Source organism: Phaenicophaeus curvirostris, chromosome 1, assembly GCF_032191515.1.
Source record: "Phaenicophaeus curvirostris isolate KB17595 chromosome 1, BPBGC_Pcur_1.0, whole genome shotgun sequence".
Taxonomy (NCBI): Eukaryota; Metazoa; Chordata; class Aves; order Cuculiformes; family Cuculidae; genus Phaenicophaeus; species Phaenicophaeus curvirostris.
In genome coordinates this window covers 73,429,540-73,450,361 of record NC_091392.1, presented here as the reverse complement: position 1 = coordinate 73,450,361, position 20,822 = coordinate 73,429,540, and the positions used below count along the sequence as shown (strand labels likewise).

At 40.1% G+C, this 20,822-nt stretch overlaps 1 protein-coding gene across 2 annotated transcripts in view; it reads left to right on the top strand.

The window, feature by feature from the left end:
• The window catches only part of ITPR2 (inositol 1,4,5-trisphosphate receptor type 2), a 998,050-nt gene that overhangs the window by 83,491 nt on the left and 893,737 nt on the right, over positions 1-20,822 (top strand). For both annotated transcript variants that reach the window (XR_011337952.1, XM_069863516.1), the window contains exons 16-21: positions 965-1,137; positions 3,644-3,763; positions 3,865-4,050; positions 4,654-4,905; positions 5,932-6,076; positions 6,987-7,137. Coding sequence is in view for 1 of the 2 variants with exons in the window: in XM_069863516.1 (XP_069719617.1) it covers positions 965-1,137; positions 3,644-3,763; positions 3,865-4,050; positions 4,654-4,905; positions 5,932-6,076; positions 6,987-7,137 (1,027 nt within the window). In the remaining variant the exon portion in view is untranslated. The remainder of the gene's footprint in view (positions 1-964; positions 1,138-3,643; positions 3,764-3,864; positions 4,051-4,653; positions 4,906-5,931; positions 6,077-6,986; positions 7,138-20,822) is intronic.

Below are 20,822 nucleotides of genomic sequence, written 5' to 3'. Positions count from 1 at the left end.
GATTTCTATAATGTTATACCCTGGGTTTGATATTGCTCCCTGCATTTACCACTGGGATTCTGCAGTAATTTTGTACTAGGGAGTGGTGAAAAGACTGAGTTTTGTGAAGGTTAGTGCTAAGAAAGTAGTCACAGTCGTGTACTGTCTTATGCTGAGGAGCAGTGTTTTCATTTTGTAGGCACTTGTATATTAATTATCAGCAATGAATATCCAAAGTTCACCTTATACCTTCACAACCTCACAATGAGACTGTGGTCCTCTGCTTTGTTCACGGGCTTTCTGTTATTAAACTTATGCTCTTAGACTCTGAGTTGTAAAGTGGGAAGTCTACAAAACTGCCTGCATTCTTGTTACTGAAATACTTGTGGAGGGCTGGCAGTGAATCAAACTGGAGGTTATTTTATCAGGTTGCCTGATTTCTCACAGCTGGAAACTCCCTGTGAGAAACAGATTTCAGAATGTAGCGTCTAGTGCTTTGCACATTGCACTGCAGAAAAACTGGACTAACTTTGTAGGACTAAAGGAGTTGGGCATAACAGATGGAACTACTATGTGTGGCTGCTTTTTTTTTTCCTTTTAATGCTTTACTGAAATATTTCTCTCTTGGAGGGGGAGAAAGAGAGGAGGAGGGAAGACCTAGGAAAGAAAGCTTCTTGGATGCTATAAAAACCCTTTTGTTTTCCCCTTTAAAAAAATTGGTTGCTGTTTCTTGATTTTTTGTATGTATTTTCACAGATTCATTCCTTTGATTTGTGAAAGAATTAAGAAGAATTAATAAATCCTAGTATTGAATCTGTTTCTTGTGGTATATATTTTAGGTGTTCAGATGTTCTTTTGTTCTGGCCGGTTCAGAGAGGAAAGTTTTGAGACTTATTTTGATTGCTAGTTGAGCTGGATGCTTCTGGTTCTAAAAGAAAGACATTACTGCTTAACAGGTCATCGTGGGAATTTTCATTTTTTTCAGGAGTATATTGCTAAGAACTTCTGCGTCATGCAGTCACAGATTGGTTATGATATTCTGGCAGAAGACACCATTACAGCTCTGTTGCACAACAACAGAAAACTGCTAGAGAAACACATCACTGCTAAAGAAATAGAGACATTTGTTAATTTACTCAGGAGAAATCGAGAGCCAAGGTATGAAGTGGTCCAAGTAACATCCTTTTCCTTTATTGATAGGCTTTTATATTTGCAGTAGCTGTGAATCTGCTTGCTATTCATTCTTTTATTGTCTTTTTCTCCCAGCTTTATTATATTTTAACCTGGTAGACAAAAAACCACATGTAGTTTCGTGCTAGAAAATATCAGAAATGCCTATAATTCTTGGGATTTGATTGTATCTGCATTTCAGAACTGGACCTTACTGAAAAGCAAGGTTTGTACATTACAGGACACTTGAAAATTTGGTTTTAGTTCAGGTTGGGACAGAGAGAAACAAACAAATTTTAATTGCTAATAACTCTGCAGTTCCTCTATGAAACTGCCAGTTGTGTTGGTTCAGTGCGAATGACACAGATGTCAATTTTTCTGAACTTTTATTAATATCAGTTTTCCTGCAGATCCGGATTCCAGGTCAGACCTTAAAGGAGCTCAAGACAGTAAAGGTCCTGGTAAAACAAGTATTTTGGATGAGATTTTGTTCCAAATGAAAAATTTTGTCCTCGAACTTCATTCAGTTGGAATTTTTTCTTATTAGCTTTAAGTCAGAATATAAAGGAAATGAGTTTTTAAAATGGAAAATCTATCTATTTTTTTGTAGGATTTTCAGTTGTAGAATTACTAAAGTAGTACAAGTATAAGAAATTAATGGACTGAAGGCCAAATAATGTCCTCTGTAATTGTGAATATCATTTTTCTCTTCACAACTGAGGATATTGCTCAAAGCCCAGGTGCTTCACTGCTTCAGTTATTCTCAATATGACTACAGATGCTTTGTCCCACTCTGTAATCTCATTGCCTCTCCCTTGCTAAACTGTATTGTGTTTGGTCAGTACTACAAGGCAACCACATGACATCAGCCCCTTCTCGGTGCTTGAGGGTCCTAGTGTTTTTTGACAATCTCGTCATTTTTTTTTGGGTTGACGACGTCGTATTATTTGTTGCATAACTACATTGTGCAACCTTTGCATATTCACCACTTTAAGGTTGAAGTTCAGAAGAATAAATATTTGAAAAAACCCACCTTGCTAAGGTGGTGAAATCTGAACAGTAAAGGCTTGATCTTACAGCACTTATTTTCATGGAGAGTCTCATAGACTTTTGCAGCTTTGCTTGTGTGAGTAGGAATTGTGTCAGTATACATGAGATACAAAAATTAAAACCTTTCGGAGTTTCAGCTCTGAGTAGGTAACTCCCACAGAATTCTTTGTAATTATGTGCTGTTTATTTAATATTATCTTTGTGATGCAATATTGCAGTGCACTGTTAATTGCCTGTTGCCACAAAGCTTCATTTCAGTGATGAATAAAATTGCTCCTAAGTGTACCCTAAAACCATGTTCTATACTCGTCCCTTGCACTTCCCAGTTTTCTGTGGGGAGTGTGGTCTGTGCTAATGCAGAAATGATTTCCTGATTCCCTCTGCTATGATTATCACCTAAAGAGAAGTTCAAACTATTAGGTCTTCAAGTAGCTGACAGTACACAATCAAATATTTTGCCTGGAATTCTAAAGAAGTGGAATACACGATCTGTGTGTGCATATGTCAGGTCATATCTGCTGCCCCACCAGCTCTTGAGCCTCTTGCCTAGTTTTAGCTACATTTACTAGAGAAGTGATGGTCTCAGAGATACTTAGTTCCTACAAATGTCGTGAAAAGATGCAGCTACGTAGAGGAAAGAGACCCTTTTTATGTTCCAGTGAGGCAGGGGCTGCAGTATGCGCAACTGTTAATATACACAAAGGAATCCATGAAAAAGGGACCTGATCAATGTCCCAACTGTGAGAAAAGCTTCAGCCTGAACCTTGTAGGCATCAGAAGACCTAAATTCAAGAGACGAATTCCTAAGAAACTGATTTCCACACAAATCATTGGTGTTTCTCCTTTATGTGGATCTTTGAATACAAAGGTCCTGCCAGAACTTCACTGTTCACTAATTGAAGTATCACTTTCGAGATTTTTTTAAGGCATCTTTAAGAGATGGAAGTGTGGATTCTTCCATTGCAATGGAGATCCTCAGAGGGTACACAGCTATCTCCAGCACAAGTATATTTTCTTGCTAGTTGGGTTTGCAAGACATGTTACCTGATGAGGAAGATGGGTGAGAATGTGTGCTCTTGCTTTTGGTTCCTGACAAGGACAAGGGCCTTCAGGGAAAGCTCCCTTGCCAGCCAAACTTAATGCAGCCTCAGGTTGCTCTTAAGTTCTGGCACAACTCTTTGGCCTTTGATATGCTAAGAAGTGTCACACTTGGGATATTTTTCTTTTCTCTCCCTGGCTGATTGTTCAGCACGACTCAGGGTGGCTCTTAAAGCTATTACTCATCTTTATTTATTGTGAGTTGCAATAGAACATATGTTGATAAATCTTGTGATATGTGCTCCCTTGAGCATGTTAGCAATAGATGCTGAAGACCTCAGCTGCGATGTTTCTCTGTAGTATTTTAAGCCTCATGTTCTGTTGCATCTGTGTTTTTTGACTGCAGATTCTTGGATTATCTTTCGGACCTGTGTGTGTCTAACACCACAGCAATACCAGTAACTCAGGAACTCATCTGCAAATTTATGCTGAGCCCAGGGAACGCTGACATTCTTATACAGACCAAGTGAGCATCCATAATCAGAACATATTTTTTTGTTATCTGCTCTGTTGTTATATTCGTGGTAGTTTGCTAGTGGCTCCATTGTGAATCATTTGTGATTGCAGGCTGGTTTCAACACAAATGGACAATCCCTTAGAATGCCCAGTCATCTCGGATGACATTGATGAAGAGGAAGTGTGGCTTTACTGGATTGACAGTAACAAGGAGCCTCATGGCAAAGCCATCAGGCATCTGGCTCAGGAGGCGAAGGAAGGCACAAAAGCTGATTTAGAAGTCCTTACCTACTACAGGTAAAACTGCTTATTTAAATGGAAGCCTGGTGCTGTTTTTAGCCAGTTCATTGGCCAATATCAAAAAAAGGAAACCATGTCATACCAAAAACTGAGATTAAAGGTTTTTTTTCAGGTTTCTCCTGTAGGAAGCATCATGATCTCTGCTGTCTGTTCCAGAAAAATCTTGAGTTTTCTTTGCACATGGCAGCTCTTTCCATGTCTGTATCATTTTGTCTCTTGCCTATTATTTGTTGGGCTTAATTTTTAATTTGTGCTCCTCTGGAAACAAGGCACGCTCTGAGGAAGGAGAGTCTTGAGGATTAGAGGGGTAAATGGGATCATGAAACAGTGTCTTACACTGAAAACTAGAGGTCCAAATGATTCAGCCATCCATTAAATAACGTTTCCTTTGAATTTCAGAGGGAATCCAGACTTCATGGGGACTGGAGCCTGATGTTAGCATTTTTAGTGGCTAGCTTGGTCTTGCTTAGAAAATAACTTCTGTTATCTTTTAGGATTTATATCAGACTGATACGAGGCTTGTAAAGTGAGGTTCTGAGGTGTGTTGTTTCATTTGCAACTGATTTCTTTGAATACCTTATGTTATTACCTTTTCTAAAGGTATCAACTGAACCTCTTTGCAAGAATGTGCCTGGACCGCCAATATCTTGCCATTAACCAGATTTCTGCACAGCTGTCAGTAGACTTGATTCTACGATGTATGTCTGATGAAAGCCTCCCTTATGACCTCCGGGCTTCTTTTTGTCGGCTGATGCTACATATGCACGTGGACAGAGATCCTCAGGAAACTGTGGTACCTGTTAGATATGCCAGATTGTGGACTGAAATTCCTACTAAGATCACAATTCATGAGTGAGTTGAAAGTGTTTCAAAGTAAAGTACAAAAGCATTTTATAGGAGTTAGTCTCAGAACAATATGTATGTGAAATTGTATTTTGTTGCAGAGCACAGAACTATTAATTATTTTTACGTTTGGAAACTTCCATGGATATCTTTACATGGTAACATTTCAATTTCATTGTTCGCTGTGTTCTTAAAGAGATCAAACTGGGGAAAAATGGAGTGGCCTTTCCTCAGATCAACTGAGCTTGAAGTAATCAAATTGTGTCTAACATTACAGCTTTGCTAGGCTGGAACTCAGTTTTACACTTCAAACTCAACTGAAAGCCATATTTGGAAGGCCAGAATTTACAGTTAGGTGCAGCTGTTGCCCCAGAAACAATTCACAGAGGCTTTGACCTCCATCCAGGAAAGTACTTGGGTGTGTGTTAGATTTAAGTGTGGGAGAAGGGCCCATTGACTTCAGTGGAAACCATCTCTGGCTTAATTGACTTGTTGGAGCAGTGCCACTGGACTAGACCCAGATGGGGAGTACCTGGCTGAAGAAACAAAGTAAAAAGTATAGCAATGCAGCAGACAGTATTGTTTCTGTTTGTGAGATGGTGGAGTGTTTTGACACACATGAAAAATCAGTCCTAGTTGATGGTGCAAAGGAGGAAGCTCACTATCCCAAACTGCTTTCTTGATCTGCTGTCTTGCTTGTGGAAATAGTAAACTCTGGCTGATGGGCAGAGAGGACAGCTGAGGCATAGTGACTTATTGAAGTGCCACAGCAAGATTCGAGTGCTATCTGCCAGAACTGTAGTGTTTTCCTGTCTCCATTATTCCTGTTCTCTGTAACCCTGGTACTGTTGGAGGAAAGGTTTGTGCATCCTTTTTGTGTGTTTACAAAGAATCAGCTCACCTTTACCCCTTCTCCTTACAAAGAACTGACAGTAATTTCATAGCATTGTGATTGGTTTGTTTTTTAGTTTAGTGACAGCTGGTCCTGATATTAAAAGTGTTTAATTTTCCTTCCTTCTATGCCTTGCATTGTAGGTATGATTCTTTCACAGACTCTTCGAGGAATGAAATGAAGAGGAAGTTTGCACTAACTATGGAATTTGTAGAAGAGTACTTGAAAGAAGTTGTAAATCAGCCGTTTCCTTTTGGAGACAAAGAGAAAAATAAACTTACATTTGAGGTACTACTTGGCTATCTGTGTCCTTCTTACAGTATTTCTCCTAATTCCAGAAAGGTTACATTGTTTTTTTCTAATTTTAATCTAATTTAATCTAATTCAAATGTTTTTGGTGATGACAGTTACTACGGAAAATAATATTACTGTCTGCTGTCAAACAGCTGTATTTTGCTTTCCTTCTCTTAAGGTGATTGCATTTCAGTGACGGGGGAGGGATATGCATGTGGGTGAATGGTTTTAAGCCATGGTCTTTCTCTCCACATTAGTGAATTAGTATGCAAGGATTCTTCAGTATAAGTAAGCACTAGTCTTTGTGTAAGATATGGCACTGAAGAAAATACTCTGAATAATGTAATCCTGTGATTTAAATATTGTTTGAAGTTCCTGACAGAAACTTTAGATAGGCCTAAATATTCTAGATTAAAGTAGCATTGAATAAAGGGGAAGCACTTGCAGCTTTGATAGTTTTTCCTTTAGCGTACCTCCCAAGCTTTCTTGCTTCCATCTCTTGTCATGTGAAATCATCTCCATTCAAACTGCAATCGTCTTACTCTTCTTCTATCTTCCATCTTACCCACAGCTGCTGCTTCTTTAAGCAACTTCCTCGAGTCTTCTTCTCGATCTTATACATTTTTCCAGATGCCATTGTGTCCTTTGAAGCCTTCCTAATTCTCATGTTGGTTTTGCTCTCTGCTGTAATTTGACTGACCAACTGTGTTGTCTAACTCAGAGAAACATTTGATGTCACTGGCCTCAGTCCCAGGCCCGTTTAAATCAGGAAAGACTTGTACTAGTTTGAATGCACTCTAGATCTGCATCTCTGAAGGCTGCTGTGTGGAATGCAACCGTATTGCACAGCCAAATACCACAAAGGTTGCTGATACTTCCTTCATGTTTAATTTTTTTCTTATAGGTGGTACATCTGGCTCGAAACCTCATATACTTTGGCTTTTATAGTTTTAGTGAACTTCTCAGACTGACTCGGACACTGCTGGCAATTCTAGATATTGTTCAAGTTCCCATATCATCATACTTCGAAAGGTTGAGCAAGTTTCAAGATGGAGGTGAGAGAAGCAGCAAAAACTTTTATTCCAGTGTATAATTCATTATTTAGGTTGGGAATAATTTTTGGAATGTCGCATTGATCTTTCAAGGTTCTTTATTCCCATGTAAACCGACCTGCGGGAATGTATTGCAGAATGCATTAAGATGGTCAGCCAAAAAAGAAGCTTTTTGAAGAGAGCTGCAGCCTTTGTGAATTGTGGTTAATGTGTTGGTGCTACTGGTCTTTTGCTTGTTTGGAGCTTAACTTTCTCTGAATCTAAGCTTCAGTGTCCCTTGCAGTGAATGTACCAAGCAAGTGCAGAGAGCATTTGTCTGGACACAGTCATTATGGTGGCTCATATGTGGCACAAGTATTTACTAGTCATCTTAGCACTTCACTTAAAGGGAGAATAAGATGTTACTCGTCCCACAACTGCAGAAACTCTGGATGGAATTCCAATTGAGGCCATCCTCTGTGTGTGTTTATCAGTTTAGAATATTCTTTATTCAAGTCAGACTAGAGTGCATGTCTGACAACGCCAGGACAATACTGTATGTCGCGCTACCATCTCTACTATGGCTTAAAACTGAGTTGAAGAATCAACTTGTCAGGAAGGTGCTGAAACTTAGAAGTTTAGTTTTCCTGTGTGTGTGGAAGAGAGATGTGATAGTCATGTGGGCTGAGGGTCCAGGAGACTGGCTGATGGCAAATTCTGTTTTAATACGTGGCTGTTGTGTTATTGCACTACTATCTGGGCCACAGAACTGAAAAGGATGAACTGTCTTGTTTGAAATAACAATTACGATGCATTTTCTCTGGGAAGCCTTTTCCCAACCTTGCATTTTCCTAATCATCATTTTGCTCAGTCACTTCTACAGATGCCCTGCGTGAGTGTGGTATCATTCATAACTTTTTTTCTTCTTTGACATTGAATGCTTTGGAGAAGCATAGACTGTTATTGTCATGTCTGAGCCAAGAGGTCTTATGCTTTGATCTGTTGATCTTTCCTCTGTCACTGCCAGTACACTTTACCAAAAGTCCCTGAAAGTCTTTCCTGCAAACACCTGAAAGTCTTTCCTGCAATGCTGTGCATGCTAAGGCATGTTAGAGCTGGTTGCAGTCTCTCTACAGTACTAGAGGAAGACTGTATATTCAGACACTTGGAATTACGTTTTCTTTTTTCGTCCCTAAAATACTGCATTGCAGAGTCTCTACTTAAATGCCTCCGGACACAGTTTGACTCCAGATGCAATCTTGGCGTATTGGCAAGATGGAACATGCAGATGTGGTCCTTCCATTCAATTCCTTCTCTGCTCAAATCTTTATTCCTGCTTACATAACTCACTCAAATTTTTTTTTTTTTTTACTCACCCTCATTACCCATGAAATTGTGTTTCATCCTTAATTCCCTTTTATTTCTGTTGAAGGGTTTCCTTTCAGGCTATATAGGAGAGGAAAGAACCACCCTTTAAGTGTAAACAGACCCGTTCTCAGTTTTACTAATTTCCAGAGTAATTCCATGCAGATCAATGAATTTTCTCTGAAATACATGAAGATGAAGGTATGCAGAAAATATCAGCACCATGAAAATGGAAGCTCAGTAGCCTTGTTAGCAACACTTGACCGTTGACTGGAGCCTTGTTGGAAATTTTTGTCACACATCTGTTTGTCTCGCATTCTTTCAGCAAATAAGGCATGGAACAAAGGTGGAATTTTTGTGAGTCTTTGATTACATTTAGCCTTTATACAGATCCTTTAAACTTCTTTCTTGGCAGTAGTTGTCTCCATGGATGTTTATCTTTTAAACATTGGACCAGTTCAGATCAGGATATGACAATGCATTGATATTCTTTGGGAGATGATCTGTGAGTTGGTTCCCCCTCAAGCTTTTCCTGCTAACTGTATGGCTATAGTTTTTTTGCTAGCCCTGACGGCTTAATTGCTATGTCCAAGCATCTTGTGATTCCTCCTTCTTCTTCTGGAGTTGCGTACTTACCTACCCATGGGCAGATGGCTATGGCTATGAAGATGCATGCGTCACAAGGATGCATAATTTAGCAGTTTAAGCAGTTTTGTAACTCCTGTTTTCTCTTTTTGAGCAGCCAGCTCATAGTGCCTCATACCTGAAGAACATATTTAATGTCTGAAAAACACATGACTCAAGCAGAATAAGGGGGTACTTTTCACTAAGAAAAGATGTACAGCACCAAATCAGCATTAACTTTAGCTGCAGATTAAGATTATAGAGGGAGTTCAAGAAGAAAGCACCAGGTACAGTAGTTGCTAACATTTGTGAGACAACTGCTGTAGCTAAGATGTCAACTGCTTGTAACTTCTCCCTGTCTTTGTTTCATGTGGAAGCCTGGTGGTGAAGAATGAATAAGACCACAGGGGAAGGAGTTTGGCCAGTATAAATTGCACTAGTTCCTGAGGCTGTGAGAGTTTGTACCAGCTGTGTATTTGGCTCCACTCTTATTTTCCTTTACCTCCTGTTTTATTTTAAAAACTTTGTCAGGTATCAGTCCTTTAAAATCAGCCCTGTGGTTGTCTTGCACCCACGTTATGATTGTGTCTTTGCTACAAGATAAGTTTTAAACACACAGACCTCTTGATCTGCTTATGTGCCCTCTTCTTCGCTAGGTATCACTTAGGCAGAGCTAAGGTACAACGTCCATGGTGAGCTAGAAAGAGCTGATATCAGGGGATTTGCTGGCTTGTGCTGTAGTGTAGAGGGCTGCTTCTGTGTCCACTCTTTTCGGACTTCATGAACTTGTGCTTGAGCTTAAGGTACAGAAGGTGCTTATTTTTTCTGTCTGAGTGGTGGTGGTGGGCTGGAACTTCCATGCATTTGTTGGACTCTAGATGATGCTGGGGATAAGTGAGTCCTGACTTGAGACTGAGCTTGAGTCTGTGTTTGACCAAGAGACCTTGCTGTATAAGGGTTGCTGGAACAGGCCTATCTGTGAGACAATCATGTGTCTTAATGATGTTCTTGTACATTTTCATCTTTTATCTGATTCTATACTGCTTTGCGTCTTGTACTGTCACTTCTACCCAAAGAAGTTTGACCTCAAAAATACTGATGTTTCCTAGGCCCTGTGGAGTCTGGATCCACTAGGGCTACTGAAGAGTGGCCAGGCCAACAGAGACACTGGTCTCAGGAATTTCATCCAGACCCACTCCTTCATTCTGACAGTAAGAAGATTATAGCAGGTGTGAGATTTTTGTTTTGTATTGTTTTTCCAGTCAGTGATCACAAATGTCTAGATACTAGCTTTAATTCCATGTGAATATGTATTTCATACTTTGAGCTTAGAGTTTTGTGGTGTAGCTCTAAAACCCATTTTTGACAAACACTGAAAGCAGCCATGTTGCCTGGAACTGATGTTTTATGGTGTAAACAAATATGTTTAAATATTTTAAATTTTATCAAGCACAAGAGGCCTGATTCTGTAACTATAATGTAGGAAAGAGCTACTGAATACCAGCTTGGGCACTGTAGATTTTAGTTTTCATCACTATGTTGTTGTAAATTTACGTAGATTAATATTAAATGGATATTTAACAGCAATATTTTGACAATAATTATGCCTACTTAGAAATACAGTTGATTTTTAGGTTCTAGGGCAGTGACTTCATGAGGTTTGAGCAAGGGGAAGTGTCATGTATTTCCTACTCTGAAGCTGCAGTAGGTGCAAGGTGGCAGCTCTATAGAAGTTAAGAATTTTGTGTAGGGTCTATTTATGTTACATAAAAGATCTTGCATTTTTGTTTTGTTAAAAAGCATTCATTTCTATGGGAAACTCGGTGCTGGATAAACCTGGGGACAAATAGGGTGGGCTGCCTTTCCGTTGTTGACATTGATCTGTTCCAGATCGGTAGCTCCAAAAGCTTGCAGTATCCGATTCCTATAATGTTGAGCTGTAGGGAACTGGTGAGCTTGGCTCTTTACTGGTTTGACGACTGCTCCACATCATGAAATCTGTAGTCAGGAACTTAGGAGTGTGTAGACATATATTAATGGTGAAAGGAAGAATGAGGTGGGTCTTGGCTGCGGGAAGCCTGTCTGGAGCTGTGCACCTCAAAAGGGAAACAACCAAATCTATGATGAGCAATTAGGAGTCTTCTTCCGCGTGTAATGTTTATTTCTTAAGCAGACCCTCTTGTTTCAGTAAAACCACTTGCTGGGTAAAGAAGTATGTATGACAAGTGTTGAACTGTTGAAGCAAATCTGCAAAATGAGATGTATTTTTAGGCTTAGTGGTTGTTGCAGGATGACTTAATTAACCTTTTACCTCGAGATGTCATTTTCCATCCTTTGCTTAAATTTTGAGTCATGTTGACAGCTGAGGTAGTCCTTGATGTTGTGTGCGAGTTTCTCTATATTGCTTCTGCAAAGATCCTGAAAAAAGCCTTACGTTATTGTTAATGACCCTTTCTTCTTTTAGAAAGTGCCACTGTCAGTTACTTTAACCAGAATTAAATTAGCGTGCATGTAGTTTTCGAGTGTGGCCTTGTTTGATGAGGACAGATAGGGGAAAGTTGGCTAGAAATATTTGTGAGATAGGATCCTGGAAACAGAAAAGATCTATGTTTTTGGAAATGTTTCTTACCTAGATTGTATCCTAAAAGTGAATTGACTTGAAAATTTTGGAGAGAACTCTTTTTTTTTTTAGTGCCTTAAATTTTGACTCATCTTTTTTGAGGTTATTTGAAGCTTTTTTTTGTTTCCCTTTTTCCCTTTTAGATTCTAAAAAATACAGGGTTTACAAAATGTATACTAGCTGTACTCTAAAGAGGCATTTTTTTCTTAAAAAGAGAGGGTGAGGACTTAATTTAGTAGTGCTGTCATTCTGGTAAACTTTTATAAATTTTTGCAGTTTTAATTAAAAGGTAAAGTCATTGCTTTTCTAATAAGTGCACGCTGCTGTATCATCCCAGAGTCAGGAGGCAATCTGCCTTGTCCAATACTCATTATTTATTCTCTGTGAATTAAAATGCACATCTTTCTTTAGGTGTGATTGATCTTTCAAACAGGTGATTTTAGTCAAACCATGCAGCTGCAGCGTATGTCAGGTCTGAAAGATGAAATGACATGGTAGTATTAGCAGGGAAGCTACACGTTTACCATGCAGCTCACTGCTATTTACTTTATCCTCGGGAACGAGAATAATGACGTGCAAGGAAAGGCATCCATGAATTTAAGCTGCATATGACTTGAGATGCAACTCACAGTGCTGAGCACCAGTTTAAAAACTGATGGGACAAACCTGGGTTATCTTCAGAGCATGTCTTTCCCTCAGGAGCTCTACATAAATAACAACAATTTTCCTGACACAGTGTCTCCTGACATCAGTCTTGCGTCTCCCTTTGGTTCCACAAAGGAAGGCTATGCTCAATCTTTTTGAAAAACAGGTTCTAAAAACTGCCTATAATCTCCAATTGCTCCTGGCTCTGTTGTTATCACATGAAATTTGTTGCTCATTACTGGCTCAACAGATGCCTTTTCAAACTGGTAGCTAAATATACTGGCTCCGTCACGTTATGTCTGGGGCTTTAGGTTGGTAGCATATCCTTTCTGTAAACTGAAGGGACTAGAGATCTGTCCATAGGTGTTCTGAGACTGTGGAACATTTCTTTGAAAGTTATCATGAAAAGTTTGACCCCTGTGTCATGCTGCAAGCTTTGCTGCTTTGTTGTGATATACCCCAAAGGATTCAGTCCTGGCAGGGTTCAGAATGGGGAAGCCCTCACTCTGCTCTGAAGGCTTCAGCACTGGTAGGCTACCATCTCTCTGCAAAGAAGTGTTTGTATATCAGTGTCTCAGGGGATTCTTGTCCAGTCTTCTGCCCCTTTGATACATCCTCAGAATCTACTTAGTCTCTTAGCTTCAACTGATCAGGAAAATAGGTAGAGTTTTATGCCAGCCCTGCAAGTAGAGATGAGAAGCACCAGTAATGAGACTGCTAGTAGAACAAGGTTGACAACAGTATCAAACCTGCCATTTCTGCTATGCTTGTGGGTCCTCTGTGACCCAGAAGGACCTGATTTCATCCAGGACTGTTTGAAAAGACTATATCGTTTCTCAGCTTTGCATCCATGTCTGTTAGCTGCTCTTTTGTCTAGTTAACAATTTGAAATATTTTCTTGAGGCATACTTTGATTAGCAGAGCTAATGAGGCAATGGCTGCCTGGCAGACTGGAGAAATAATTTATGCTGGCAGTTTACAAAAAAGGGGTTACAAAAGAAGAAGAGATTTAACCCTTAGGAAAGTTAGCTGTATCAGCCACAGATTTCTGTAGTGAAGCGACTGCCGTTCAGTGCAGAGTATTGTCAGACCAAAGGGGAAGTCAGTCTGAGTTGAATACTCTGACATGGACCATTTCTTTCCTCCTTACTCATTTCCCTCACCATGAGGCCTGTGCATTAATGTGATTCCAGAGACCATTGCTCTTCTAAGAATCAATATCCATTTCATAGATGTAACTTGACTAGAAGGCTTGGTTCCCATGATGCTTTTTACTTCAAGGCCAGCATGCTGATATATGTATTTTTTTCCTTCATCTAATGTCCATGGCTAGAAAGATACATTTTTTGACACTGCTATGGGATTTGGGGGGATAGACAACATAAACCGTCCCTGTAGAATGTCAGGAGAAGGTGAAGTTTGGTGGAGTTTCACTATGGATGGGCAGCGGTGAGCGTGCATGCAAAAAGGCAGAGCTTGTGGGTATGCTGTACGGAACTGAAGGCTGGCAAGGCCAGGTTAACTCCAGGAGGTGGATAGCAAATGTATGTGCATTGCATATGGTGATTTTATTTTTTTGTCTCTTTGTTTGTTTTGCCTCATTAGTTCTGGGGGCTGTATAAAATGTAGAAGTGGCTTCACCTTCTGCCCTTAATGCCATACATTAGGTTTTCTGTGAAGCTAACCTGAGGTCAGCTAGTTATTGAGTGATGAAAAATGGTTTAATGAAGAAATAAAGTGTGATTCTTGGCCTGTTTATGGTAGGTTCTGCAGTCTTTATGAGCAAATTCTGTAGAAAGCCTGTAAAAATTAGTACCTCTCTCACAAACAGAGCTGTAAGGCTTAATGCTTTTGGCAAATAATATATGGCTCTAAAGGGTTAGAAATAAAATGTGTTCCTTTAGGTATTGAAGTGGTGTTATTATACGTCTTAAAAATGGCTATAACTTTTCATGCAGAAAAATTAAATTGCATGAAGCAATGTAGCCAAATCAACAAAGGCAAAGAAATGTAGAGCTAATGCTGCCATTGGGTTTTTAATTTAGACCGTGGTAACTAGGCATTGCTGCGCATACAGTTCCCTGCCAGGGGATCCCCAAGGACTGGCAGTGTTGCATGTTTTAAGGCAGCACTGAAACTTATGGTGGAGAAATAGTATAGGTCTCCCTGAAATCCATAAAGTCAAGGCCATTTGGAGTCAAGGCTTCTGTTTGAGCAGTCATTGGGAAAGTGGCTTGCTGTTACAAGCGCTGTCTTAAAAGCTGGTTGAATGCACTTACGCTGAGGCATGAGCTGAGACAAGGTCGGCTTTGATGAAAATTGCCTTTGATGGTGGCAAAAGTTTTGGACACTCAGCAACATGCCAGATATCTTGAAAGGTAGCAGTGGGCTTGGAAACCAGCCTAAAGCTTCCCGATAGCACTGGTGAAATTCAATTTTGCCTCATCAGGGCTACAGTTGGTATAAGTTAGTTTTCACAGGAAAAATGAGAGTGGCTGAGGAGGTCTGAGGAAGTGTTGGGACTTCATTGGGTTGTGGCTGAGGAAGGAGGCCTTGAAAGGCTGACATGAAAGAAGTTGTCATTGTGGGAAAGGGCTAAGTATGTTCGTGTCTGTGGGGAAACAGCAATAATTACTATCAGTCATGCGGGAGCAGGAGGAGGACTCTGGGTGGTGGTGGTAGCTAATGGGCTTCAGACTATAGGTACTGAGGGAGTACTGTGTGCACCCATCTGATGCTGTTGTCTTCCTCCTCTTTTTTCCTTAGTAGCATTGAAAGCAGTGGGGACTGACTAAGGGAAGGTCAGGCCCCTTCATACTGCTGGACAAGGTGTAGCTAAGCCTTGATTCACCTCTGAATAAGTTGCATACTGTGAGGGAGAGAAATAGGGAGTTTGATGGGGGAATGGTGGAGACAATGGTGGAGACACAGAGATCCTAATTTTAAAATGATATTAGGTATAGCTCAGCCATCTTCGCTTCGTTAGGGCTGAGCAGCAACTTTCCTTGACCAAGACTGGGAGAGGTAGTGCCTTCCTTGCTTGGGAGGGATATGGGAAGGCTGCTTAAGATTCTTGCAGTCCTGTAGAATATTTTTGCAAGTGAGAGGAGGCTCATGCCTAATGGAAGTGGAATGGAAAAACCTCTAATAAAGTAGTTATTGCACTGGCCAGTGCATCATACTGATGGGCCTGGTGTTGCTTCTTATGTAGGGATTTAAGCCACAGCTGAACATTAGTGAAAGGCTTCCTCTGGGAATGATGGGGAAAGCAGGTGGAACTCAGGATAGGCTTTCTTCTGAGGCTGTTAAGGAAAGATGACTTTCAGAGGCTTCTGAGTCCCTTGGTATTTTTGCTGTTTGGAGCTGGTATATCCTGTGGGAATGCTTTGGTCTAGAGGTGAAAAATCCCTAAATTTAAAAGAGAAGTAGTTTCAAAGTAGTTTCAGTCCTTCAGCCTCAGCATTTGTTTGAGGAGTTGAGGGCTTTTATGTTTTGTGAGCATATCCTGTCTGGCTTGTGTCCCACTACATAGGGAGAGAAGTGTTTTCAACAGTCCTAGTCAAAAGCATGCTCAGGTATGATGGTATCAGAGTTTCTCTGTAACTTCGTAATTACAGAGACAATGTGAGGAATGCCATATTTTTGCAAAACCTTTGATTTGTCTCGTTTCCCACTGCCCACTTTTTATATAAGCAAATGCTGTAGCTTAGTCCTTAGGCAGCAGCTTGGGATGCAGCTGCTCTTTAACATATCATCCCACCCCTCTCCCCTGCCATGCACTTCCCAGGTGGGATTCAGAGGAGAATCAGAAAAGAAAATGAAATTCGTGGATTAAAATGAGGACAGTTTTTCTAGAACGGTGAAAGAATAGAGAATGATTATAATAAAAATACAACTGCTAACTGCCCAAAGAGTAGCCCATCCTGAGCAGTGATTTCAGCAAGCACAGTGACAGCAGATTGCAGAACCTTGAATGTGGAACCTGCATCACCCAGACAAATTCCCATTTTTATACTGAGCATGATGTTATGGTATGGAATATTCTGTTGGCCACTTTGTGGTAGCTTTCATGGCTCCACGTGTGTATACTAGCAAACCATGGGGAAATTGAAGAATCCTTGATTTCTTAGCAACAGCTAAAAAATCCATGGCTGTATTTTTCACATTCTCCTCATAGTAGATCTTAAAAAGAGCAGCTGCTGGGAAGAAAATTAACTCTATCCCAGCCAAATATAAACATTGAATGGTAACAACTAAAATATGTTTTATCAACATTATTCTCATACTAGATCTGAAACATAGCACCTACTGAGCAGAAAATGGACTCAATTTCAGCCAAAACCAGGACAGCAAGATTTAACAATGTATTGGGCTTCTTTGTGGAGAGGTTAATAAAAGTTGTTGGAGCAGTGGATGCATGTATGTTTGTTTTTTCTGGTTCTTGAAGAACCCATCATATGTCAGCTGCTATTTAGGTACTTATTTTCAGGAAACATTAAGCATTCAGCTTCTCCAGTCCCTAATGAGAGCTGTTGGATGTTAAAATCCTTTTGAAAATAGTCACTTTTTACATTTCTGAGTAGTGAGATGAGCACTGTGGGAAACTGAGCTAAAAATGCCTAAGCAGTTTTACAAATTGAGTCCTAGAAATCCATCTTTCCTATATCCGTGTTGAAGAAGACTGAACAATTATGTTGGTAAGTGCAGACTCTGTCCCTCCGTGGCAACTAGGGACTAGATGTGGTGCATATAATTAATTTTACAAGACTGCAAGTCAGTTCCCTGGTGTCTTGGGGATATCTGTTGAGTAGAGGGTTGCTCGCTGTAGGGGCAGCTGCCAGCCTTTGAGGCTGCCCGTCATGTATTCACATTCAGCGGCTGCACAGTTCTCTGTGCTGTTTGTGGAATACCTGAAATGCTATCGGTACTGGAGAGCGAACCGAGGACACTGCATAGCAATTGGCCAGGACCAATTTGAAGAAAAGACATGAATTACCAGCTGCCTTTGGCAGTTGTTTTTCTTTCCGAATATGATATTTTGTCACTTACCATCCATACTGTATTACATGGCAGATTGTTGTTTACTTTTACATTTGGCTTTTAGAATTTTTGCAACCAGTAAATGGCTTATCGAGAAAATATGTTTATGTAGAAAATGAAGTGTCAAATTATCCACTGTTTCGATTACTTGTGTGACTGTTATTTTTTTCCCCATAATTGACTCCTCTGAAAAGTCTTTCTTCTCAGAGAGGCCGCTGTGTTGTCAATCGTGCCAAATTATATGAGATTATGTGCTACAGTTTTGTGACAGAAACTGATATTCATTAAGAAGTTGTGATCACTGTAATAAAAAGTAATGAAAAGGAGATGCGTAGTTGTCTTTTCAAAACATGACAAGCATTCTCCTCTTTCTTCTTACTTCAGTGCCTGTCAGTCGGCAGCTCCTCTAAATTGCCACTTGTGCATACAGTAATTTCAATTTTCCATTGGCTAACCTTACGAGACTGTGCATTCAACAGGAGGTGTTTCTAATGGGTCCACTGCTTGGGGAAGGTTCTTGGCATCTGACTTATCTTGGCAGAGGAAGGAGCAGAGAAGAAGAATTGCAGAGAGGAAGGGAAAATCGGAAAAATGGAATTCACAGAGATTGCCTACTTTCTTTTCCTCTGTTGGTCAGTCACAGCTCTGAGCACTTTTGCAGTCGTTTGCTGGTGAGAGAAGTGGTTGGTTGCACATGCTACCACTTTACAACATTGCAGTGACTGTTCTCTCTCTGCCACACTTTCCAGCCGTATATATGTTAATAACTTGACCTCAAAAAAGACAACGAATGATGGAGGTCAGCAGGTTAAGGGTAGCAGCACCACATGAAGTCATAACTGAGACTTCTTTTCACTTATCTCTAGCAAAGCACACTCAAAAGGAATCAAGGTTCACATCTACTTGCTGCCTCTTCTGTTTTAGCTCAGTTAACTAGCTGAGGCAGTAAGTTAATTTTTCCTTGGGCATTGGTATTCAGGAAACACTTTGGAGCTGTAGCTAAGATCAGAGCTCCGTTACTTTAGTCACTGTGTGCATACGTACCGAGAACTTAAATCTCTATATTGAGCCAGTGTATTTTGTCTTGCATTGTTGCAGGCTTAGCTGACATGTTGTCAGTCACTTTTTAAGCCGTGGTAACCTTTCTGCATGCCTTACCTCAGCGACTTATACCCTTTCCTGCTGAGATAACTGTATTAAAGCCAAGAGAACACAAAAGCATGGCAAAAAGAAACAACTCAATAGCAAGACTGCTGCTGGCCCCTGATGTTTGTGAGTGACATTTTTAAATCTATGCTTATTATGGTCTAGTCTTCCAAAGCTGGACAGATGACACTGAACAGTGCGAGTGCTGCTTACTGGGGGATCTTTTGGAAGAGAATCTAATACCCACCCTTTACGTACATGAATGATTCTCATGGTGTCTTTTGAACAATAAAACAGTTCCTCCCAGTGTTAAGACCCAGTCAGCTGCTCCATTGACATGCATGAATGTGCTGGTTGTCTGCTGTCTGCTCCTAAGAGGTCCTTATATTTCATCAGCACCCTATAAAACATAGTTGTCAAAATACCTTTCCTGAAAAGAATGATGAATTGCTCCAGTTGCCATATTATTTTCACTCTGGGAACATTCACCCTGAGCCTGCTCTGAGTTTATTAAAAATAATAGTCTGCATCTTACACTTAGTTAAAAAGTTTTCCAAGGTAGGTTTACCCATGACACCTTGTCTCAATGCTGTTATTGACAAAAATACTGCAGCATTGGGTCACTACCCACTTCAGCTGTAAATACTAAACTGGATTAAGTGACTTATCTCTCACTAAAATATTTTCCAATGCATTAATGAAATACAATTTGAAAATGGCAATGACAATGACAATAAGTACTACTTTAATCCTCCTTTGTTTTTCTGCCTCTAGCTATTTAGATCAGCAACATGAAGGTCAGTAGTCAAGGGATGTTGTGGACAACCATGTTGTTTATCCTTGTTACAGATTCTCTTGGGAAGCAGCTTCATAGCTACTGCTCACTGGTTTGTACCAACTTTTACTGCTGGCATTGTGCAGATAAGGGGGAAAGGACAGCAATCATCTAATTTCTTTTTGTCTTCTGGATGCTTTTATAGGCTCCATCATTACATTAGCTGAGTGCCTTCCAGTTTTCACTATATCAGGCCTCTCACTGTACTTGTTAGAGGTGTAGGAGGTATTCTTATTTATGGAGGTGATCCTGAAATGCAGAAAGTGACTAATTCCTTGGTCACAGAAGGAGTTGAATGCCACCCCCTTTGGTGCCTGTTCAGCATCCCAGTGCTGAACAAATAAGCAGGATATATACCAAGGCAAAATCCTAGCTTGCTTTCCCCAAGAACATGAGTTCCACCCAACGTGCTAAGCAGACCTCAGTGATTACTTCCTGCCCTGCAGTGAGGGGGAGTCAGGGCCTTAGTGAGAATGAGTAAATGTGATGGTTGGGACTTAGGACTATGCTTGTGGCAGAATCGGTGTCTTCACTTATCGTGTATGTTACCTGTAATTTTCTTCAATCAGTGAGATTTATCTAACTCCTTGTCCAAAAGACTCTACCATTTTTGTTAACTTTGCACTGCACGGACTTCCATCCTGAAGGGTGGGTGGGAACTTTTTAAGGTAAAGTGGAGTTCTTTTGCCTCATTTGGGACAAACTGAACACTCATCTAATTTTATAGAAGAATTATCTTCTGGACTTGTCTTAGAATTAAGTGGTTTAATTATCAGCTGGTAAACACATTGACTCAAGTTGATTTCTGAAGAATTCCTGAGCTTTCCAAATAGCAGTGCCTTCATTTGTATTCTTCTCTGTACAACAGCGGTGAAAGGGATTTCGAAATCTCTGAGAGGATGATGGCTTCCCAACTGAAATTTAGAGCAGGGGTATTATCAGGCCGCGAAGCAGCAGTGCAGCCTATAGGTGGTCTAGTGTTCAAATGAGATTCTCAGTCAGCACAACGGACAAGATGCTGTGAATGTAGTTATTTATTTAATGGTCTGAAGATGAAGAAGATGCAAAAGAGGCAGTTTAACTGAACTATTTTAAGGGTTAAAGGTCCTCCACTTAATAATCTAGCTTTACACAGATTTAATGAATGATGATCAGTGCAAGTAAATGTTTAGCACACATTTAGGAGGTGAGGAGTGGGAGAGAGAGATACATATGTACTATGTTATTCTCCAGCTGTTTTATTTTATTTGAAAGGAAAATACACCATTTTCATATTGCAGTAAGAAGGATATTTGGAATCACTTTATTGGCTTTATGCTGTTGTAAGCAGTTAGGAGAACTTTCTGTGCTTGCCTAATGTGATTATTTAGCCCTTAGGTTGACTTCTAGCTTTTTTTCCTAACATTATGCAAAGTCAGAAATATATTTGATTTC